The sequence below is a fragment of the Squalius cephalus genome (genome assembly GCF_949319135.1).
Source record: "Squalius cephalus genome assembly, chromosome: 17".
Classification (NCBI taxonomy): Eukaryota; Metazoa; Chordata; class Actinopteri; order Cypriniformes; family Leuciscidae; genus Squalius; species Squalius cephalus.
The window spans coordinates 5,296,030-5,322,363 of NC_137138.1; the positions used below are offsets into that span (position 1 = coordinate 5,296,030).

Genomic DNA, 26,334 nt, shown 5'->3' on the forward strand with positions numbered 1-26,334 from the left:
GAAGTTCTCTGAACCAATCAGATCTGCTCTTTGAAGGCTCCCCGGGCTGCAGTGGAGGCGGCGTTAGCGGCGGCGGTCTGCACCGTCTTGTTGGCCATGACGCCGGTGGCGAACTCCTGCTGCGCCTTCTCGAAACTGGCGCCGGTGGTCCGGTACATCGCATGGACCTGCAAATAAACACACACACACGTTTGATTTACTGTACAAAACTTCTTCTATATGTAGGTATTTAAAACAACTAATCTGGTAAAAATTAAATGACAGGAGAAATGAAGGACTAAACTGAAAACCCAATAACAAATCCTTCAATCTGAAAGATTTTCAATGTGGTTATGGTTTAGTGTTATCTTTATACTATTATAGGATTTATTAAACTTTTAAATTATATTTTCAGGTTTCATTTTAATTTGCATTTCAATTTAACATTTTTAATTAGATTTTATTTTTATGTTTTTCAGTGTTCATTTTAATTTAGTATTTTACTAAAAAAAAATTAAATGGCTTTTATTTCTATATTTTCAGCTTCTATTTTTATATCTTTGTTTTAATTTATTTAGTTTGTTTTAGTGATTTTATATTTTTTTATTTCAATTTAACTTACATTTATTTTATTTCAGTCTTAGTTTTAGCAATTTTAGTACTTCAACTCAAACTTACTTTATTTGAGTTAAAAAAAAAAATGTTTTATGTAGTTAACAATAACACTGTTATGGTTCATGTCCAAGTGGGTGCCTTTGAGGTGAAGCAAATATCATATTTATACGATATGAGTTTTGTGTTTAAGGTGAAGCACCTTTTTAAACATGATGAGTGACATGACAGCCGAAGCGGTGAAGAGGGCAGCAATCAGGATCATGATGATGCCGACGGGAATACTCGTGTTCAGACCGGTCAGTGCAGAGATCCAGCCACTACACACACACACAGATCAGTCATCATATCACACAGTTTATGATGTAACAATGTAAAGATAGTACAAGAGTCTGTCTGAAATAAAAAAAATAATAATAAAGATCAATATTTGTCAATTTTCAAAGGCAAATTTCCCTTTATGGGGGGTCATTTTTGCTTTTTACTCATAAAAAAATCAGCACACTTCATCTGAACAAATTAAATGACATAAATTACCAATGTGAAGAATTATGATTCTTAACACATTTTTTTATTTCAAATGTAGCTGTAAATAATCCACAATAAACACCCTGTTATGAGCCATTTTTAATAATTATTCAGTCACTATGTTTGATTAAGTTTTTATCCATTTACTGTTTGAAGTTTTAAAATTGTATTATTTTTTTTTGCGTTTTCAGAGCAGAGAGAATATATATATATATATATATATATATTCTGTGTGTGTGTGTGTGTGTGTGTGTGTGTGTGTGTTCTCACCTGGCTCCCCAACCTGTAATGCCAATGGCCTGCAGCACATGGACACCAAACTGGCAGATATAGACGAAGAAGAACACAAAGAACCTAAAAGAGCTGTCACTCCTTCAGAGAGGAAGAAAGAGAAAACGGTTATAATCTCAACTCTCCACAAGGGTACAGTGTTTGCGTGTGTGTGTGTGTGTGTTTGTGTACCTGAACGCTCCATACAGGGGTCTGTACCAGCAGACAAATGAACAGGGTGTAAACAACATGAACCAAAGCATAGCCAGACCAAAATCCACTCCCCTCGACGCATCTACACAGAACCACGACAAACAGCCAAATATATTTGCAAACAGCGTCCCCGTGTGGACTGCAAGAGAGTAACATGAGAGAAGAGACCATGTGTTATTCTTATACAACATTATGTGGTGGGAAAAAAATCACTATAAAGATCTGCTTGCACAAAACTGTTGAAAAACTTATTGTTAGTGTTAAAAAATAACTAAAATGCATAGTAACTGTTTAACAACCTTAACGTTAGTTCACCCAAGTCAGAGGTCACTCTTCCGCCGGAACAAGACTCACGAATGGAAGCCAGTGATTATAGCTTATAAAGTTATAGTTATGGATATTTTTCTTACAAAAACACATGGCTTCGCTTCAGAAGGCCTTTAATAACCCCCTGGAGTCGAATGGATTACTTTTATGATGGATGGATGCGCTTTTTTGTGATTCAAAAACTATAAACTCTATTCACTCCCATTATAAAGCTTGGAAGAGCCAGGAAAAGTTTTAATATAACTCTGATTGTGTTCGGCTGAAAGAAGAAAGGATTCACCTATAGGATGGGCTTGAGGGCGAGTACATTATGGTATAATTTTCATTTGTGGGTGAACTAACCCTTTAAGGCTTTAAATAAAATAAAAACTTAAACATTTATAATTTGTATGAATGTTTTTATCCAAGAACCTGTTAATAATTAAAGTGGTCTAAACATTCACCATCTCTGTTATATTAACAGAATCATTGCAAACTCTCTTCAAAGTCACTCAGAAGTTGCTCCATTAATAGTGTTCAAAACCAGACTGTTTGATCATTTATATAATCTAAAGCAGAGCCAGAGTGTATTCATAACCCATCATTCACAGGGAATCCTCCAGCTGGAATCAACTGCACATCAATACCAATCACACACAAAAAAGTTTTGTTTTTTTAACAACAGGTTAGTGAAAGCAGCAGCATGACCATCAGAAAATGTTGATCGTATACCTCAAGAGATCAAACTTAACACTTATCTAGCTATTTTATTGTGTATTTATTTCATATGAGGTTTGCATAATGAGAAAACTGAATGATATTATTGGTAATACTTAAGCTCATGCTCACTTTATTCAGCAAGGATGCATTAAAATGATTAAAAGTGACACTAAAGACATTAATATGGTGTTCTTTTGGTCTTTCTATTCAACAAAGAATCCTTACAAATTATCACAGTTTCCACAAAAATATCAAGCAGTTTTCAATATTAATAATAATAATCAGAAATGTTTCTTGCGCATCAAATCATCACATTAGAATGATTTCTGAAGGATCATGTGACACTGAAGACTGGAGTAATGATGCTGAAAATACAGCTTTGATCACAGGAATAAATTACATTTCAACATATATTAACATAGAAACGTTATTTTAAATAGTAATATATTTCACAATTGTACAGTTTATACTGTATTTTGGATCAAATAAATGCAGCCTTGGTGAGCAGAAGAGACTAAGAAATCTTGCCGACGCCAAACTTTTGAATGCAAGTGTTGTGTATATATTGCTCAATGTTAGTTCATGCTAGCTAATACTAACAAATCAGACCTTATTGTAAAGTGTCATAAGATTATTTCTTACAAATTATGTCACTTTGTGGTTATCACAATTATAAAGAATGATTCATTGTTTTTAATAGAAAATATGCAGAATATAAATTCAACAAATTGTTAAATCATGATAATTGAATTGTGGTATACACAGTCGAGAACACGAGATCGCCTTTACTGCTAAAATAAAATAAAATAATTATGATAATAAACATAATGGGAGCGCAATTATTTCCCATTCATGGAAAATGCTTTCAAACGGAGTCCGTCTACAACTGCAGTTTTGGTGTGGAATTTGGCAGTGTTATACCAGAGAGGTTCGTTCACCACATTTACTGCACAAATAACTCCGCTCTCTCTCTGTCTCTGCCCAATTCCCTCCCAAATTCCTACACAACAACGTCAGGCCAAATTTAAAGACCAGTCTGATGATACTAGTCACATGATACCTCAAATCACATGATGCATGGTGGGTCCGCCCCTCCCTTGCATGTCTAATGCCATGTGACTGATCTCCTCCAGTATGAAACTCATCAAATAGAAGTCAATTACCTCAACGGTTTCTCTGGGAGGCACAAACGGTGCTGAAGTCTATAAAGTTCATTTCACAAAGTCTTTACACTATTATTACATACACCTACAAACTTCCCAAACAGACACAGACAAAACAGAGCAGATGTGTACTCAACATCACAATTAAACGAGCCAATTAAAATCATCTTTTTTTAGCACTTAATGAATATTTTCCACCTTTTGCCTGACCTATATAATTAAACAGGCTTTTTTTTGTTACGGTACCATTAAGACTCCGACTGCATATGTAAATGGCCTCTTGTCTAGTATGTTTGGTTTCAGTTTGGCAGCTTTTTTTGGACTGCTGGCATTATGGGATTGGTCGTGGGATACTCACACATCCAGAGATAGTACATGATCTTGACGGTTTTCTGGAACTCCACGGGTATGTCCACCGATATGTCATGATAGAAACACTGACCCACTGGAAACTTCTCTGGAAGAGGCGGCCAGTTGTTTTTCCTCCCTTAGAAACAAGAGAAAGCCATTTAAAACTGAAAGGAGGGGGTAGATGATGCAACATGAGCATGATGACAAAAATTAAACAGGGTACAGATGCAACAGAATGGTAATGTAACTTATTAATCTGCTGACTTCTATGCAATTTTGGTCAGAATGAGCCACAATCTAGTTCAGTTCTCTTGGTTCTCTTGTTCCGGATCAAAAAAGAAAATGATGCATTTAGTCCTGGTTAGCTTAGCATTCACACTGCCAGTTTTAAGACCGAACCTAAAGACACAAAACAAACAAACAAAAATAATAGCTTTTAATACGGATATTTTGGGTCGGAACTTGCCAAACATCTAAAACAATGCTGTGTGCTCGGCTAAATGTGCTCATTGCATGTCTGTACATATGATGGTAATTTTATCAGCTGAGAATTCCTGTAGAGCTTATTAAATGTGTAAAGCAGTCAAAAGCACCAGGAATTCCTCCACTACACACACAAAGAAAGATCTGATGCAAGGAGACGGTGTTTCCGACACCTGTACCGAACGGTGATGGACAATGTTGCTCCTATAGTGAGAAGAACCAGGTATGCTTGAGCATTCGGTCCTTTTTAGGGTTGCATCTTGTGACATCACGTCCTGTTTTTGGTTTGTTTAGATGTCTTTGGTCCGTGTTGCATTCATATTTCAGTCAAGACCGCCCCAGACTTGGTTCAGAAGTGGACCGAGGCCTATATTTTCAGGGGTCTAGGATGGTGTGCACCAGGGTTCAGATGGCAGAGTTCACATATATTCAAATGAACCGCACTAATAGAGCAATTGCACTAGAGTTGGTTTTACCCAGATCAAACCTGCCATGTGTGAACACACACTGAGTCAGATTTTATGCTGAATTCTGAATATATAAATTTAATCCGCCCCATATGTTGCTTAAAATGGAACTGTGATGGCAAAGCTGAATTTGCAGCTCAAGAAACATTTGAGTAACACTTTACTTAACGCCTTTATGTATAATGCATAATAAAAAAAGCATTAATTATGCCTTGCAATGCACCTTTTAATGCATTGTATGATCTCATGAATAATTTTAAAGGGGTGGTTGATTATGATTTCACTTTTCTAACTTTAGTTAGTGTGTAATGTTGCTGTTTGAGCATAGACAACATCTTCAAAGTTACAACGCTCAAAGTCCAAATCAAAGGGAGATATTTGCTTTTAAAGAAAAGGACTACAACAAACGGCTGGAAGGGACTACACAACATTCCTCCAGGGTTAGTGACATCACTAACCCTAAAATTTACATAAACCCCACCCCCGGGAACAAGCAGTCCATGTTGAGAAGAGGAAAAGTTGTTGTATAAGAGTACATTTGTGAGTCAGCTCAAACTTTAGCATCAGTCTTTTCACATGCAATAGAAAGTCACTCTGTGTGCATCTCATAACAGTTCCTATACGAGTGATTTATAGATTACCATGACAGAATATGCTAATTGAAGATAGTTAACTCCACATCAGCAACATAAATTCATCAATTAACCATTCAGAGACGTCCTGTTGCATTCTACATGTTGTCACTTCTTCTTGAGTATCTCCATCTTTGTCTGACTCCGTTTTAACATTAAAGGTAGAACAGTTTCTGTCATTTAAGTGTGTCTGCGTGAGGTAATCGCAGCTGCTAACACACACGAGCTCTTGAAACCCCGCCCTCTGCAGCAGCTCATTTGCATTTAAAGGGCCAGGCACAAAACGGTGCGTTTTTGCTCACCCTCAAAAAGTGACAACTTTAACATGCTATATAAAAATATCTGTGGGGTATTTTGTTCTAAAACTTCACACACACACTCTGGGGACATCAGAGATATATTTTACATCTTGTGAAAAAGGCATTACACCACCCCTTTAACCACAGTTATAATACATTAGAATACTTATCTATTAATTCAAGACAGCTTTAGATCGTATAATGCATTAAAACATAAATAACCAATTTCAGATGCAACAAGGAATCTGCTAATATTATAATGCATTTTAACTTTGGTTACAATTATTAATGAAAAAAATAAATAATGCATTATAAAATGTACAATACCTTTAAAGGGGTCATATAATGGTACATGCACTTTTCCAAGTTGATTGTACAGAAATGTGTTGGCAGTGCCTGTACACAACCATCATAAAATGATAAAAATCCATACAGTGTTTTTTTTTTTAATCTCCTTATATGTTTTCCCCTCTCTCAAATCAAGCCGTTCGACCTAGTGACGTCACATGGTCGGAGGCCCCTCCCACGATTGTTGATTGACAGCAGCGTTTCAACACAGACCCGTCCTCGCTCGTGAGCGAGCTGTCATCATAGTCCGCCATTGTTGATACGCTGGAGCACTGTCTATGAGCACAATAAGCGATTGTGGTGTTCTGCTCTTGGGTGTAATAAGGAACACAGCATCATTTTGATGTTCCTAAATCCGAACCGCTGAAGACGCAGTGGCTGAGTTTTGTTTTCGAAGGGAATATTCCCCACAATCAACGTCAATGCTTTCATGTTTGTGCGAATCATTTCACACACCAGACTGCTTTATAAACGAGAACATTGAAAAAGGTCTTAGCTCCTGTCTGAGTATGTGTTGTTTATGTGCCTAATGACTGTCATAGTCTCACAGGCAGGTTATTTTTTAAACAGATCAGTAAAATTTTAGTGCTTCAGCCCTGACAGTTGTACCTAACACTGCATAGATAACGTTACGCATCACTGACAAGCCTACATTTACCAAAAAAAGGTTTTTCATGACCATTAGCTGTAACATCAATCTGTCAATGAACTAACGTGTACATCAGTAAACACATAGCGTTCATATCTCACTACTCTACCCTGCCAGTACACACAAAGATAGATCAAAGTGACATTACGTTAACCAACCATTCAGAAATGTCCTGTTTTCCGACTCCGATATGGTTGCACAGTGTCCTCAGAGACTCCCGCTGCCATTCTTCAAAATATACCCTCAACTGTTGTCAAGGCAACACTCCACATGTGTTGTTGTGGCAAAACGCCCCACAGAACAGAGGGGCGGGGTGAGCAAAGCTCATTATCATTTAAAGGCACATGCACTTAAACGGCGTGCTGAAAACAGAGCTCTTTTTGACCAGGTGAAATGAGTGTTTTCTTACAATACTAATGAGAATTTTTAATTAAAGTATATTACAAACTTTTAATTTAGACCCTAAAGAATCATATTAGCTTGTACAAAAATGGCATTATATGACCCCTTTAAAATGCATTAAACATAAAGGCAGTGTTACCAACATTTCTTATTACTGAAAACAGTTGTGCTGCTTCAAACCGTGATGCTTTTTTTCAGGATTCTTTGACGAATAGAGTTCAAAAGAACCGCATTAATTTGAAATGAAAATCTTTCGTAACATTATAAATGTGTTTACTGTCAACTTTTGATCAAATGAAGACATAAGCTCACTGACTAGTGTATCTACATATGCTAATGTATGTACAAGAGGTTTTTTGAGAAATTTTAATATACACACAAGCACACATTCATATATATATGTTAGGTTGCTTTGCATGTTGCATGTCAGTAACTTCCTGTCTGAGCAGAATAAGCTGACCAGCATGGACCAGGTTTGACGCAAGGCTAATAACTCACCTCCTGACGCGTTGAGAGACTGCATCTCTCTCTCCCTGCGGTCCAGCTCAGCTGCTTTCCTCTCCAGCTCCTCCTGTCTCCTCAATAACTCCGCCTGGGCCCGTGCCTGATCCTACATGCACAAAGACAAAGGAGGTTATAAACACAAAACACAAATACTGCTCATAGGCACAGCAGAACATAACTTCAGGACAGTTCACGTCACAACAGATTCCAAAGGCTGTTTCCAGCTGTCAGAACCAATCACAAACACATCAGATTCAGACCCGTGAGGGAAGACAATGTAAGTCTTCTTTTTAATTCATGGTATATCTTCGTTACACACTGTACATTTGAATATGTCGACCCATATCATAACTGATTACAGTGGTACAGCTGGCCTCAAACTAAGTGTGTAAAGCTACAACACCATTCAAAAGTTTTTCAAAGTCTCTTCTGCTCATCAAGGCTGCATTTATTTAATAAAAATACAGTAAAAACAGTAATATTGTGAAATATTATTACAATTTAAAATAACTGTTTTATTTAGATATATTTAAATATGTGATCAAAGCTGAATTTTCATCATCATACTCCAGTCTTTAGTGTCACATGATCCTTCAGAAATCATTCTAATCATCTGCTCAAAAAATTAATAAAGATTTGAATAATTACTTGAAAATGCACTGTTTAATTCATTGTGAAATGCTTAAAAGCTTCATAGAATTGTTTTAATTAATTTAAATCTTTAATGTAAAATAAACAAATTTATTTAATATTAATATAGGCTTTTAATGCATATCTTGTCAGTACAGTAACACAATATAACATTACGTTCACTATTATCATCAGAAACACTACATCAGATTACCAAATAAAACCACCAGTCACAATATAAAAACACCCAGCATCAGACACATAAAATCATCGAATCCAAGCGATGAAGTCTAAATGTATTGATCACCCACTCACCTTAATGATTATTAAGTCGGATAAGACATTGTGGGTAGGAAACGACACCGCTGGTGAGATATACTTGACTTTTGGCTGGTTATTAATATGTACTTGGACTGAACATTTTAAGCTTCTACTTCCATAAACAGAACTGGTTGTGGTGTAAATATTGTGTGGTATGTGAGAGTATTGTTTGCACTCTATACTGTTGTTTAGCAAATACACACAGTAGAGTTTGAAAGGGGTTTTTAAGTTCATTTTTATTAACAGACAACTTTCAAAATCCCTAAACCTTCGGCATGTAAAGTCTGTGCTGAAATGACTGTCAGTCAAGTAAGCTTTAACCAAAAATAAAGTCCCAACCACACATGGGCCTTGTAGCGGCAACACATTCTGCAATCATTTACAGCAGCGTCCCAGATTATAATTTTAAGAATCACTCGGAGCAAATCTGTTGATGCATACTGTCCTTGTTTCTGGGTCATTTTCAGGGCTCAGAAATCCCCAGCTTTCCCTGAAGGCAGCATCATGTGACACGCCTGGCTTAATCAAGCCAGTGGGCAACAAGTTCTTTAACAAGCCTTCTGTTGTCACCCTGAGGCTGAACTACTCTTCGCTGTGAACGGCACACTGAAGACCACAGCGACAGACACTGAGACGAATAACAGCAAGTTCTGATTCACCTTGTTATGTCCTAACTCAAAGCATCTGACGTCACCACACAGAGCGGGAGTTAGTGAGTCATCTGATGCACACCCAAAGTGTGTCTGTGTGTCCATATGTCTAGAGCGTGGCATCCCTTCTCCCTCAGGCGTGCTGAATTATACAGCATAACTGCACTCGTGAGCAGACCGGCTCCGAGCTCTCGCCTGCTGGAAGCTTCTGTTGACCTACTGAGCATTTGGGTGAAAATTTCTGTGAAATCAAGAAGCATTTGATGCTGAATACCCTCTGATAACAAGGTTTGTATCAGCGGTTCTGCTTCACATGGACCCGAAACAGGGTTTAAGGTTTTAGAGGACTTCAGAGAGTCCACAATCAACCCTCTCAGGCAATGATGGATGAATACTCAACTTTATGCAGTCAATTACAGTATAAAATAATTTAGGCTTGTCTCTCAGTGTGTATAAATGAACAGGAAACATGTTTAAAGTACTACACTTACAATAGATGACTTCCATAATATAACCACCACAACTAAGGCTGCATGATCCATTGAAATAAATGGCGAAATGGCTTTTGAGTGAGATTATCAAATCACAAAGACTGCGTTTTAGTGTGGCACTGTGTTCTTTTGTACGCGAGTAGCTCATGATCCACCATTGTTTTCAGTATTTCAGAGCGGCCTGATTTGCAATAAATGCGGCTCCGTGAACAATCTCTGCATTTACTCTGAGTTGAGTCACTTATAATGTGCAAAACAAGCAGGGCAAACCAGGAACTTTATTTTTATTTTTTTTAATAAAAGCTAAAACTTAAAATAGCAATACTTTTCCCCCAAATCATACAAACCAAAACACAGCAATATCCGAAAGAGACATGAAGCAACTCTTTATAAAGCACCGTTCATCACCAGAGAACATTAGTGTCATCTCAAATGGAGGATTTAGACAACTTTTATAAGAATGCAAGCTTCACATTTCTACTTTGAAACCCATTTGGCAGCAATTCTTCCAGTTTAAAGTCGACATGAAATAAAAATTGACCCTATTTACTTTGTTAGCGCATATTACTAGTCTTGTGGTGAACAATTAATCCGTGCAAGTTAATACACAGAAAAAAAAATTGTTTGCCGTGGTAATCTTTAATCAAAATCTGAAAAGTTACTTCCGGTCTGGAATGGCGTTCCTTCTCTGATGACGTCAGGGGTTGAAAACGCTTAACCACTCCCCTCAAACCGTTAGTCTGCTATGAGCAGAGATGGAGAGGAGGAGCGCTAGAGTAAAACCCTGTCATCTGTTCAATATTCCCTTTCACTTGGAAATACATCACAACACTGGAGAAAAGTCGTTTGCAACTTCCGCTTCACAGGGACTTTAAGTGTATTAAGTTAATGAGATGAGGTGCATGTACCTGTGTCTGCTGAGGTTGAGTGTAAGCTGGCGGTTCTTCAGTGGGTTTCATGATGGCCGGCTGTGTGTTGGTTGTGGGCGGGACTGATTTAGGGGCGGAGCCTGGTGGAACCTATAATGCCACAACATAAAATGTGAGACACAAAATTTCACACCACACAATTTCATCTTAATCACAACACACACAATATCAACATAACATTTATTCCTTTCATTCATAAATCCAGACTGTCTGAATGTGTTTGCCGGTTTTTGAATGGATCATTCAGAAATGAAGCAATCTATGTGCACAATTAAGGATAGGGAAATAAAATGTAATATAAATACCTTCAGTCAACTGACGGGTTTGTGCTGTGAGTGTGGGCTGTTCTGGGCAGCGAGCCCTACGCTGGTACAGCTTCACTAGTTATACCACACCGTGAATTATGTTTTTGTTGGTACTGTATGCTTGTTTGTTTCCTTGTCTGTATCTCTCTCTCTTTCGGTTTCTGGTTATGTTCAGAAAAAATATACTACTCATACACTTTCATTTTGAAACATGCAATATGTATACAGCATACAGTACACACACATTTGGAAAATGTGCAGTACAAAACCGAGCACACCCCATGGAATACTATATCCCACAATGCAATGTGCTCGACTCTTTTAGAAACCAGCATGATGAATGAAATGAACATCAGCCACATTCTCTGTGCTGACTCATTGTTTGATTGCTCACAAAATGAAATTGCATTTTCAGTAATACTTTAGTTTATGGTCCAATTCTCACTAGTATTAACTAGTTGCTTATTAGCATGCATATTACAAGGATATTGGCTCTTTATCAGTACTTATAAAGTATTTTAATTACGTAATGCATGGCGCGTCGCAGAGCTAGTGCAAGACAAGAATTTGTGGTTAAAGTATATAAATGTTTATTTTTTTTTAGAAAATGACCGATGGTTTGGCTATATAATACCCTTATTCCTCGGCTGGGATCCTGTAGAGTCTTTGAAGCTGCATTGAAACTGCAATTTGGATCTTCAAACCTGTTGGACCCCATTGAAGTCCACTATATGGAGAAACATCCTGGAATGTTTTCCTCAAAAACATTAATTTCTTTTCGACTGAAGAAAGAAAGACATGAACATCTTGGATGACGTGGGGGTGAGTAAATTATCAGGAAATTTTGCTAATCCTTTAATGCCTTATTCAGCATGACCATATTCTACATCCCTTAATCCTACCAAATACCCTAAACTTATCAACTACCTTTCTAAAAATGAATAAGCAGTAATTAGGCGTTTGAGGCAAAATTCGTAGTTAATAGTTTGTAAAAACTGAGAATTCGACCCTAAGCTAGAGCGTGATCATATTTTCTTGTAAAATGTACTCCAATCATTTTATGTACAAAATCCTTTTTAATAGTGTGATTTTATTTCTGAGAAGGATAAGTGAATATAATGAGGTGACAACACTGTTTGAAATCTTGCATAATGCAGTACAGTAGTATGTATGTAAATGAAAATTAAAATAAATAAATAAAAAAGCACTCAAACACAGATGGCCAGAGAGTGTGTTGGCAGATGGTATTTTTGACCCGTTCCAAATTTTAACGTCCTTAGAAAACTTGCACACCTGTTAATTTTGTACACAATAAGTTGTGCATCTGACGACAAATTTTACAGCATCTCATAAGTGTCAGTTTGTGTTCTGGGCTTCTCACCGGCTTCGAGTCTGTGAAAGGGTTATACTCCTCCAGGCCTCCAGGTGGGACAGTCCGCGTTACTTGTGTCACTGATGGGTCCTGCAGAAAACACAGAGAGGAAATTTTTTCTAGGATATTTTTTTTACACAATGTGCACACACTTGTAAAGGTTTGTTTTGTTTACTTTTACTAGTAAACTTTAAATCAGATTGTCTGACTTAAAGGGATGGTTCGGAGTAAAATCAACCTAGGGTCCTTTCTTTGCACCAGGACCTCGAGCCAATCACCCCCCCAGAAGCCTTTTTTCCCTTGATCGAACATTATTAAAGTTAGAGCTTATTTAGAGATATCAGCCGTAGGGCTGGGCGATATGGCCAAAAAAAAATATCACGATAATTTTTTATATATCAGTCGATATCGATAATTATCACGATAAAAGTCAAATCTTTATTTCTTTAAAGTTTAAAGGCAGATTTTTGCTCCTAAGTGAAAGTTGTAGAAACCAGAGCGTTAACTGTGGTTTTAAACTACTCTTTATAGTCAGAACATATCATGACAAACACTTGCCAAACAGGCGAACATTTCACAAATCTGAGGTAGAACATTCAAACATTTGTCATTTTTCCTTAACAAAATAAATATATTTATTGGACAATTTCTTAGTTTCTGCATGTGCTAATTTTTTTTGGGTAAAATGTAATAATCTGACTGTTTGAGTTTTATTAAACTTAACCATTGGTCATCCAGTATCATGCATTTAGATCATGACAACCTCACTATCATGGCAAAATGTAACTTTATGGTTTCTATGGTATTTGTATGAAAAACAGTAGTCTAAATACATTATTAAATACTGTAATTATATTCCATTAGTCCTTTAATACATTGTCTACATTAATAATACAATACAATTCAATATCCTACATTTCATGGTGCAGTTAATATTACTAGGTTAACAGTAAATCCGTGGTAAATGATGGGAATTTGTAGACGGAAAAGCCTTCAGACTGTATCGTTGCGCACAGTTTGGCAGCGCTGTTTCATCTGCCTTTAAGCTGGTTTAAATCACTGAGACATTTGTGTTCCTCGCATTTGTGTTCCTCGACCGAGAGCGATCAGAGTAAACGCGTCTGCTCTAACTTTAGTGAGCTCGCGCTTGCGCTGCCGTTTGGACTTTGAGCCGAGCGGATAAATGGTCCGTGTGGCGCGCGGTTCAAATGAGTTTCGTTCCGCTTTTGGCGCATAAACATTATCGAACATTTATCGACCTCTTGATATCGTTTTATCAAGAAAAATTATATCGCGATAATTATCGTTATCGTTTTATCGCCCAGCCCTAATCAGCCGGATGGCTTAGTGCAGGCGCTAATGGATCCAAGGTTGTATCTTGTAAATTAGTTTACCCCACTAATAATGCCCAGAATGGTACCAAACTTCTACAGTACAAATAGGTTCTGTACTCATAAAACGAGGCATTGGAAAGTTTGTAAGTACATCAGGAGTTTATTTAAATAACACTTGCCTGACGGCTCATGCTACTGCTAACCCGGACACCGAATAAGGATGTAGTGCAACGACGAATTATTATTTTTTTCCGAAGTGTTAACAACTTAGTGTTAACTAATAATTGTTATAAACTGGTACAACCAACAAAATATTAGTGCATTCCTGGAACTGGGCGTCGTTACACTACATCCTTATGCATCGCTTTCTGCCAGGACTTTTACAGGCTTTTTCCAAATCACGGAAGTGACCTCGACGTCCGGGTTAGCCGTAGCATTAGCCATCAGGCAAGTGTTATTTAAATAAACTCCTGATGTACTTACAAACTTTCCAATGCCTCGTTTTATGAGTACAGAACCTATTTGTACTACTGTAGAAGTTTGGTACCATTCTGGGCATTATTAGTGCGGTAATTTACAAGATACAACCTTGGATCCATTAGCGCCTGCACTAAGCCATCCGGCTGATATCTCTAAATAAGCTCTAACTTTAATAATGTTCGATCAAGGGAAAAAAAGCTTCTGGGGGGGGGGGGGGGGGGGGTGTTTGGCTCGAGGTCATGGTGCAAAGGACCCTAGGTTGATTTTACTCCGAAGCATCCCTTTAATGCATTTTTCGTTTTCTTGCTCTGATGATTGTTTCTTCTTCATAAGCGCTTGCCAACCTGGTACTTTGTAAACATGACTGTTTCCAGACACACTGACAAAATAAACGTAAATTCGGCCAATCAGATCAGTGCTTACTAGATTGAGAAAGCACTTTCCTGTTCTGCATGCAAAAAACATCAGGCGTTTAGTGCACGGACTGTGTGCGGTCCACGGGTTTGCCGTCTGAGGCTCAGACGAGGCTTTGTGAGACTACTTGTTATGCATCTTCGTGCATATTATTTATGCAAGTGCTCAGAGCTCTTGTACACCAAAACAAATTCCTTGTGTGTCTTGTGATCGCACTTAGCAAATAAAGTGCTTTCAGATGTTTGGTTAGGCTTTATGAACTGAACAGTAGATAAAATACTTTTACTTCAATGGAAACCGCACAGTTGTTTGGGTCCTCTTATTTACAGCTGAGTAAAAGGTCTTCACATCGAGACCATTTACTGGAAAAAAATCTTTCAGAAATCATTATGATTATGGCATCACAACATACATGACCACCCACATTAACACTATTCAACTCTGCATCTACAACAAACAGCTTAACCATTAAACCAACACTAAACAAACTCAAAGTTTGCCGTCACGACACGTGCCGCTGATAAGAGCACGGTTATCTTGACTAATGTCACACAGATGTGGGAGAACTGGGAGAACTAATCCTGACGCCCAGTGCTGAGTCTGCATCAGATTAAAGCTCACAACAACAGAGAGAAAGCAAACACTCATTTTGTCACGCTTTACCGAGGAAATACTACACATTCTGTCCTAGGTTTCTACATCCCAGAACATCGGGAACATCAGGCAGAACCTGTAATTTTCTCCTGCCTGATTCCAGTAATTTACACAGAGCAAAAGCTATAAATAGATGAGTGGGAGAGACCAACCCCGGTTCAGAGCAAAGATTACGAGAGTCAACCAATATTTCCCCTCTATGACCAATACCAATTATTTTTTAAATATCTGACAACCAATATACAGAATTTAAAATAGTTTTAATCATGCTTTTATGCTTTAACCATTAGACTGCAACAATACAAAACAAATGTATTATTGTGAATATTATTTTGATTATTATAAATTATTTTTATTATTTTTATGTATTATTATTGCAGTTGATTAATAATAATAATAATAATAATAATTATTATTATTATTATTATTATAAAAATGATATAATATTACATAAAAATATATATAGAAATATAAAATATTATTATTATTATTATTATACAATATTTCAAATTCTGCATATTTGCTATCTGACATTGTTTTATTTCTGCTTTAACCATTACACTTTTTATTATTGCTATTATTATCATCATCAACAACAATACACATAAATTATGAAAACAATATTTCAAATTATTATTATTAACGACAACAATACGTATATAAATATAAAAAATAATAAAACAATTCAGCAAATTATTAATAATAAAAACAACAACAATACTGTCTGAAAATAAATATGCAGAATATAAATATTGTTTTATTTCTACAACAATAAAAACATATGTATTATTATTATTATTATTATTATTAAAATTATTGCTACAACAATAATGATAATGTTTTTGCACTGATAAGAATGGGAGGCAAATAATTAATGATAATTTGTCAAGTATTGCAGTACACAGCAGAACCAACTACATAAATGCCCTTTATGACTTAAAGGGATAGTTCACCCAAAAAATGTAATTTATTCGCCCTTATGTTGTTTCAAACCTGTATGAATTTCTTTGTTCTGTTGAACACTAAAGATGCTATTTTGAAGAGTGTTAATAACCAGACATTTGATATAGCCATTGACTTCCATAGTATATTTTTTTCCTGTGTAGATAATATGATTTCCAACTATGAAAGTCAATGAATACTGTCAAATGTTTGATTACAATACAGACATTTTTTAAAATATCTTCTTCTCTCTTCAGCAGAACAAAGAAACTCATACAGGTTTTGAAACAACTTGAGGATGAGTAAGACTAAGAGATGACTACATTTTCATTTTTTATTTTTTTTTGGGTGAACTATCCCTTGTGATGAATGATGCATTACTCTAGCCTTGCAAAATGTTAAATCATCATTGGAATAAAAATGCAAAATAACTGGGCGCTGCTCACTGATATCACGTAGCATACTACTGTTTCAAACATTTATCCTTGCATATTGTGTCACATACTACTTTTTAAATTGGTACACTAGTAATAATTCCAAACATAGCAGAGAAGAGACCTTATTAAACTCCTGTGTTTCTCTATAGAGATAGTTCACTATTCCCTCACTGACTCTAAAGAATGTTAACTACAATACCACACACACACACACACACACACACACACACACTAAAGCAGTCCCTTGTTTCCATAGCAGCCCCAGTATGCAGCGCTCAGGTCCTGAGGCGGATCCGTTTCATACGGCTGGTGACGACTGTCAGGACTCCAGAGCCATGAATATTTCAGTCTGTGTAATGATAAATGTTTAATTGGATAGTCCCGCACACACATACACATTTATCGTAGCAAGAAGACACTGTATCTGTATTCATAAAAACACTGTGAGACAGTGATGTATGATGTCACACTCTATGATCACCTGACATGAACGCATGTTCACATGTGACTGTGACTTAAAACCTAGTGAGCTGCGTGCCAAGACAGCATTTTAAGTGTGTCTAAACACACTTAATACTACCTAGGTAAGCAGCCAGGGTCCGAAATTAACTTTTTGGCTCACCTGCCACGGGGACTGGTAGATGAAAAAATCCAACAGCCAAGCATATTTTTTACCGGCCAAAATAATAAACAGCCTTTTTTTTTGTCACATTGTCACATTCATTTCAGTACATTTAATTGAGATAATAAGGTATTATGTTGAATATAAACGTAAAAAAATTGTCCAGAGCAAAATTTGAAATGTATAATAAAAAAAAATCTATATATTGATCAAAATGAGAGAAATATATGAAATATTACTATCATTGGGGTGAAATAAATAAAAAAAAATGTCAGTTTTGTTACCTGACTCATGTGGAAGGGAAGGCAGAACGTAGCCTACTCGGTTACTTGCGTAACCTCGGTTCCCTGAGAGATAAGGGAACGAGTATTGCGTTGCAAACGCTATGAGAAAACTCCTTTTCGTGAGAAAAAACGGCCATGGTGTGTAAAGCAGAAGCAGCCTGGCCAGCAGCGGAGTATGCACGATCCGCGAGTGCTGAAGACGTTCTGCGCGGCTTAGATGGGTGTGCGGCCTTTGCTCTCCGCTTCTTCCAGTGGCGGGAGCTTCACATATCCTTTTTCCTCAGCGCCGTCAACAGATGAGAGCGCGTGTGCGCTGAATATTTCATATTTTGGTATGAACATTCACCCGCCAATGTGGCGGATAGCCTTTTGAGATTTACTCGCCAAACGGAAAATCTACCCGCATTTGGCGCTTGGCGGGTGTTAATTTCGGATCCTGTAAGCAGCACACTAACACTGTGCATACTCAAGATGTAGAATATACACTGAACAAAATTATAAACGCAACACTTTTGTTTTTGTCAAAAAACAAGTTTAGTCCCCCCGGACCCCACGAATATAGTAAAACTGCACATTTTAGAGTGGCCTTTTATTGTGGGCAGCCTAAGGCACACCTGTGCAATAATCATACTGTCTAATCAGCATCTTGACATGCCACACCTGTGAGGTGGATGGATTATCTCGGCAAAGGAGAAGTGCTCACTAACACAGATTTAGACAGATTTGTGAACAATATTTGAGGGAATAGGCCTTGTGTACATAGAAAAAGTCTTAGATCTGAGTTCAGCTCATGAAAAATGGGGGCAAAAACAAAAGTGTTGCGTTTATAATTTTGTTCAATAAAATATGACGACACAAAAATATAAATACTAGGCTATAAAATAAAAATTAAAGGTTAAATAAAAAATTTATTTTAAATAAATGCACCTAACAGAAAAGTAATAATTAATTTTTTGGTAATTACTTAAGCTAATGCATAGGTCAAAGGGGTTTGTGGTATCATTTCGCAATTGTATTATGTATGCATGACCTAATAATGGTGTAGTCTAACTTAAGCACTTTCACAATCACAAGTGAAGTACATACTTTTAGTGCATCACTAAAGCATGCAAATTGGGACGAAGCCAAAGTTAAGTTTAAACCACTTCTTTTGTTTATCTGATTGTATAACACAGTCTGTTGATGATGCACTTTAACCTGTAAAGCCCGGGACACACCAAGCCGACGGTCGGCTGTCGGGCAGTTTTTGTGCCTCGTCTGCATTTTCCGTACGATTCGACATGTTGAATCGGCATTGGGCCATCGGTGAGAGAGAGAACTCTGATTGGCTGTTCAGCTTAGTGAACGAGTCAGTGCACGAGAATAATAGCAAAACAGCAGCAAAGAAGTCAAAACGGTACAGATAGACGCTGTTCTAATGTTACGTCATCTTACATGAGTGTTCCTTGGCGAATATTTCAATATTAACATGAGCGGAGTGGAATAAAGAAAGTGTTTAGCAGGATTGATATTCAAAACGGTAAGCACACACTGCTTTGTTTATGGTTTGTGTGTCTGCAGCGTCGGTTTCCCCTTTTGAATGATGAATACAGACGAATATCTTCAGAAATAGACAGTTGTCTCATTCACACGCAGGCGCAGAACGTGCATGCTAGCTGACAGCCGGCTGTAGTTCTCTCCGTGTGCACCAGGGGACAACACAGTCGGCTTTCATCAGTGCTAGCTCTTTGGAGTCGGTTTGGTGTCCCGGGCTTAAGCCAAACTATGAACATAAACTATAGAAATGAATGTTTACGCCACATCCCTCTATAGCCCATGCTGCTGCTCATTCAGCCACCGACTGTAAAGAGGGAAACTCAAGCCTGGGTTTGACCTCCTTCAGGACCACAGATGATTTCAGGACATATGCGGAGGCTCCACATGCACAGCAATCAAGCATTCACATGAATAACAGCTTATTTTAGACAGTAACGAGATTAGCGTTGAATATAGCTGAGATGAAAACGGTGCAAATCAGATTAACGCAAACATAACTGCTGCAAACATTCCTGAGCACATGCAGAACGAACCCCAAGTGTTAGGCAGGTGTGACACCACTGGGGTTTGTGTGGAGAAGATTGTCTAAACAAGTGTTTATTTGTGTTGTAAAGGCCGTCTGAACACTCAGCGTGTATTGAGGATGTGCACATTAAAGGTCAAACGTTGTTTTGGAAAGGACAGATAAAAGAAAGCAGGTTTGTGTGGGTTAGCCTATATAAGACACATGAAACATAAAATGTCACCTTACGGAAAGCAACAAGACAGTAAGTATGTGAAAACAGTGTAAGTGCTTTACAAAAAAACATAATATAAACAGTAGCATAACATTTTAAAAGTAGTGAGTAATTACCATGAAAGATAAAATGATTATTAAAATGATTATTAAAGATAAGGATGATGGATGGTATGCAGATTAGTATGCGGCTTTCTTGTTCTCCTTTCTATCTTACAGGTTATGATGCTGAGACACAAAAGGGCTCTGGACTGGAGCAAAACCTAGTGAGCTGCCTACCTGTCCTGATCATTATATAATCTTCTATCTATATACACACACACACACACACACACACACACAGGGTTCTGAGTGGAAGCTGACGAAACTCTCATTCAATGAAACCATCTCCGGGTCCCGTGACAATACATTCCAACGCTGATGATGACGGGAGTGACTAAGAGAGAAATTAAAATAACACAACTGTTCTTAGTCACCACCGCTCCCTTAACAAACACTGTGAATAAAGGCAAACACACACACACACACACACACACACAGTGACAGTGGCTCACTGTAATAGGTTCCCCTGCGTCTGCAGAGCGGGCCAGATCTCCAGAAACATCCATCTAATCAGATCATTAGTTTTCTCTCTCTATTCTCGTGTTCTCATTACGATGAGTGAGGGACAGAATCAGACGGACCTCATTTAGACAGTCTACTCCCTTACTGCTGCACACACACACACAGCTGGACAGTTTAACGAGTTTGACAGTTGCTGCATTATGAAATCATTGTAATAAGGTAAAATCTGCTCCGTCAGGACCACATGCATGCATGCCTTCAGTCAGTCAGTCATGCACACACACACACACACACACACACACACCGTGCACCAGTTCTGCAACATCCTGCAGCACACCTACTTGTTGATGAGGCTGCATCATTTCAGACGCTTTCAGCACGACGTGAGACTCCTTCTACCAGGATCTCATCCAGGATACAGACTATTTACTCTGTGGTTTCATTTAAACTGCCTTTAAAGTCACAAATGTTTAACTTAATGATCATTACCAAACAGCAAACTCGGGTGAAGAATGCTTCATCCTCCTCAAAGTGTTTGTCTTTTCATTTGCATGCCAAAGAGAGCTAAGGTGGAAGTTTTGATTAAATTCCCGTCTGTTTCTTACACAAAGCTGTTGTAGATAAGTGGATAAATCTATGTGTAAATCTGACAGACACCAGATCCCTGACTGCGTTTGAGCAAAAACAAACTAGATGGAGGAGTCCATAGTTTGTTAACTTATTATTGATAAACTAACATGATAAATATACAAGTTTTATAATGACAAGCCTAATATCATCTTGATTATCATCAAAAACATCAGCTAACAGCAATATCTCGAACTATTGTCTACCCACGATATTATCGTCAATCGGCACAACCATGTTGTGTCCATCCATTTTAAAGCCCCATTTTTCAAAACAGTAAACAGTAAAGCATGGTGCTAGCAACGCCAAGATCATGGGTTTGATTCCCAAGGAATGCATGAACTGTCCGTGAATGCAAAAGTAAGTCACTTTAGATAAAAGTATCTGCCAAATTCATAAGTGCAAAGTCTAAGACATGGTAAAAAAGTTCTTTAAAATGTCTAATTTTGTGCTTCGCCGGTTTGGAAGGACGTGAGGGAGAGTAAATAATGACAAAATGAATATAAAAAAGGTGTGCTTTGGTTTTTATGTTTTTAATTAATTTATGAAGCCACTGCAAACTTTATCTTGAGATATTACATTGTTATATTATAATGCCATCATTCTGTGCAGGCATTAAGCTTACTTCGCAGTAAATAGAAAAGTCTAGCAATTTCACTGCTAAATACCTTTAAGTGGTAACCGCCATGTTTCTCAGTGACACTCCCACAACTTGTAAAGATCAGGGCTTAAAGAAAAACCAGAGCTTTCCACTCGTATTAGAGAGGTAGTCGAAAACTGAGTGCTTTCGAAGTGTAGTCGCTCATGTGGTCGAATGCGTTCGACTTCGAACAGCCACAAAAGACCTAGACCTAAACTTTATGGGAAGCGCGCGAGCCAGACGGGATTTAAACTTTGTCGGCTGGAGACCCAAGTTTGGTTTGAAGACGAAAAATGTACCAAGCACAATGTTCTCTCCCCATTCCTGATGTCTAACACACACTCACAGCGTTTGCCGTGATCTCGCGGCTGTCAAAGCAGAAACGAAAGCTGATGCTCTCCGTATGTTTTTCCGTCGTCTCTGGTCAGTTTATGTGTCAATTGTGCGAGCTTATTTTGTACATTAGATCAAAAGATCTGAAAAAACACATACATTCACCCTCCCCTCGAAGAAATCAGGACAGAAGTGGTTGAAAGTAGACAAAAGAGACGGATTAAAACACGGGAATGTGTCTCTCTCGTCTACTTGTGATCCGATCCACCAAAACGCATCTTAATACCAGGTGTAAACAGGGCCTAAGTGGACTATATGATTGGAAAAGTCGAACGTCACCAGAGAGAAATCTGCTTTTTCACCAGAAGATCCAGTTATGAAAATTACGGGGTCAAAAAAAAGTTTTAAATAGGCTGTGATGAATGGTTGTTGAATCGTTCGCATAAAAAGATCAATAACATGCATTTAGAAAGAGACAAGTGAAAGAGTTTTAATGTCACCAAAACCTTAAGTAAAAGGTATGAGAGGCTATGCTATATAATCTAGCCATTACAGTTACTACATTTAAAAAAAAAAATCTGGAAAAGCCACATTCAAAGCCTTTGTAAATTAGCCCACAAATGAATAATACTGCAGCAAATTCTTAGAACGTTCACTATGTAGCCTAAAGGTTATAACAAATCAAAGCTATCTTTTTAAATGTTCTGAACTAATTCCACCAACATCTGGTATCATTACAGCGTAAACATTACAGGATTCAACCGAGCTTCTATACTTAAATAAAGGTGCCACTGTCTGAATGCTGATTGGCTAAGATGGAGCAATCACCTAACAGGTTTTCTGTCAATCAAACATGAGGTCTTGAATCAAAAACCAGCAAATTAATCAACATCTACAAGCTCATTTCTAGCAAGACAGTCTATATGTACTAAAGACACGAGTCAGAAACAATGCAATCAAGAAGCCGCATGAATTATTGAGACATGTGCCGCTACAGTCGGTCGACTACAGGGCTGGTGTCGAGTTACCATGGCAAACCCATGGCAGACTGCATACCATTACTGCTGATTTCTTAACGATTTTCCAAGTCTGACCATTTAATGACGACTTAAGAGGTATGCTTTAATAGAAACACTTGAGAGGAGGCAAAACTGCTGCTACTGACGATGGATGTGTGTGTGTGTGTGTGTGTGTGTGTGTGTGTAAACACTTGTGTGGGTTTGTTTGGTTTCAAGAGGAAGAGAGAGACCTGGGTGACCAGCAGAGGTGTAAATGATCATGTCCTGTCTGGCCGAACTAAAGTCACAATCTGCTGTGCATGAATTTGCATTTGTCCCCCTGCACCTTGAAGACGGGTCCGATCCCTCCTGTGAGTCTACAACACCTGTAATGTCAAATAAACAGATTCTCTCCAGAGACTACACGGGAAAGGAAAACAATGGAGGAAAAACTCCAGACGGATGGACATTGTGTATTAAAGCCTGTAAAGCCTAACATATGAAATAGCCTAAATAATAGTCAGAAAAATCTCATTTCTTTTAATGGAACGGTCTATTGAACCTTTAGACAAAATGTAAAAGAAAAGCTAAAACAAAGTTTGCATGTGCGTTTCTTCTTGGGCATCATATCTGATTAATATTTGATGCATTTTATGGCTCATATAGTGAGAATATTGAGGCCCAAACTGAGCAAAATATGCAATTTGATGCAGATACTGATCTTTATTTGGCCAAAAAGTAAGAAGAAATTCTGATAGTTTGTAATGTAAATCAATTAGATCTTTATTACAGTATAACAGACTACTTAGCCTACATAAAATGCATAAATATCAGTCGTTATTGTATATCTGCCAATAATGTCTTGGTAAGATGATTTGCTTTAGTTTTATGATCAAGGATCTGTAGTTTTAAAACATATAATGCAATGCAATGCAATACAATGATGATTGATAGATGAATAAATAAAACTTCGTCAAAAGCCTGATGATCTTATTTAAACATAATTTTTCTAAAAATAAAAATCTAAATAAAATGTATGGATACTCAACATAAACATAAGCTTCAGTCTAGTGAGTGTCATCTTGAAATATACAAACAATATAAAAGTTATTCTTACGTTTACTTTATAAAAATCAGTAAAGATTTCACAGCAAAAAAACACATGAACCATGACCTCAGGGAGGACATTTTTCTTTACAATTACTAAAATTACTTGCTAAAAAACACTAAACTGTCAATCAGACGACAGAAGGCATGTAGTAGATTGTGTGCAACAGGTTTTTCAGCAAAGTTTGATCATGTAAGTATGTAGTGATGTAGAAAATGAATCTAGCGAATATGTCACAGCAGGCTTGAAAGGGTTAACTCATTTCGAAAGTGGTTATTTCCAAAAAAAAAAAAATAATAATAATAATTCACCAGCTTTGATGCATTAAGTTGCACGGATGGCAAATGCTTTGTTTGGATAAATGTAGCTGCACAAAATGAAGAATAAAACAGGCTGCAGGGATCTAATTCCCTCAGCTGACCAGATCTGCAAACACACACACACACACACACACACACACACACAGTCATATCACTGATCAAAACAGGGGCGGCCTACATCCATCCAGCCCAAACACACACACACACACTTTATTGACCCTAAACGTCATTATTCAGCCCCATGTATATGTGCAAAGACTGTAAATGGACCATATTCATCTCAGACACGGACAGCTTCAATAACAACAGATAATTCACTAGTTAAAAGACACTACAAATATAATATATACATAAAGCCCAAAACATCCCAAATAAAGCCCAAGTTAGAAACCAACCCCAGAATTGAAGCCTCCATCATCTTAACATATCATTAATAATACCAAAGCCATAAACAATGAAATGTTGATGTGGTGGTCAAATGCAATTCATAGTTCATTAAAGGTTTTTTTTTTTTTGGTCTGAATAAACACGAAATTGGACTCATAATTCGAATCAGAAACCCAATGATAATAATAAATGCTAACAAACAAAACCAAAGACAACAATAAATAAATGTTACACAAGTGACTGCCGAACAACAAGTTCTGTCTTTCCACTGAAGATATTCGTATTTAATGTACTTTATTTTACATGAAGGTAATCGAAATGACTAGAAAATGTATTGACTTTACACGTAAAAACCACACAAAAAGCTGAACACCGAATCACACAGATAAAACCAGCACGCTACCTGAAACGGGTTGCTGAAGTCCGGGTCCGCGAAGGGGTTGCTGTCAAAGTCTGACATTTTTCCGGCTGAATTGGGCTGAAATGTTAGATTAAATGAACGGTTTTCGGTAAGAAACGCACCAGCAGCTCGAGACTGATCCGCAACCGCAAAATGGCAGAACCGGAAATGACGTCATGCGTCAGCTGCACGTCTCACAATTCAGTATAATTAAAATGTGCTCCTAATTATTGTCATCATTATTATTTATTATTATTTTAAACTTTTTATTATTATTTTATTGCTTTATACTTTATTTCATAAATTGCATCTTATATAATTTGTTCCCTTCTTATTATTATTATTAGGCTATTAATATTATTTCTTTCGTCATGTTGTACACCTTTGTCTCTCTCTCTCTATTTATTTCATTAAGTCATTAGATAGTCAAAAATGCAGAACAGAAAACGTTCATTTCATAAAGTCTTGACATGTCTGCCACCTAGAGTTCATAAATAACCATTACATTCAAGCAGATTATTTATCCATCCATTCTTACATATTTCCTGAGCATAAATAGTACTTCATATACGATGTTATAATGGGGTTGAATATGAATATCAAGAACAGCTTGTCATTCAAATGAAGAGGTCATGGTTTGTTTGTTTCTCGGCGATGGTCTTGCTCTGTAACATATTCTCCAGGACTTTGCTCTCGGTTAAATTCTGAATAAAGGATATTAATATTTTGGCACTTCTGCTAAACACAGCTGTATCCGTCAAACTCCAGTATCAGTCCGAGTGACAGGTGTCAACAACAGTTACCATCAAAAATATCTTGTTTATTTTGAGTGTTGGCCTTCAGGGTCCCCCAGCCCCCCTCTGGGTGTCTTGATGAAATTCAGTTGCTGCCTGT

At 37.3% G+C, this 26,334-nt stretch overlaps 1 protein-coding gene across 1 annotated transcript; it reads right to left on the reverse strand.

Moving 5' to 3' along the window:
* Positions 1-25,597, reverse strand: scamp1 (secretory carrier membrane protein 1). The gene is made up of 9 exons (XM_079847555.1): positions 25,444-25,597; positions 12,634-12,714; positions 10,927-11,037; positions 7,921-8,032; positions 4,150-4,278; positions 1,582-1,741; positions 1,390-1,491; positions 794-911; positions 1-167 (listed from the first exon to the last, which is right to left on the reverse strand). The coding sequence occupies exons 1-9, from the start codon at positions 25,498-25,500 to the stop codon at positions 18-20; spliced, it is 1,020 nt and encodes a 339-aa protein (XP_079703681.1). The 5' UTR covers positions 25,501-25,597; the 3' UTR covers positions 1-17.
* Positions 25,598-26,334: the final 737 nt, after the last annotated feature.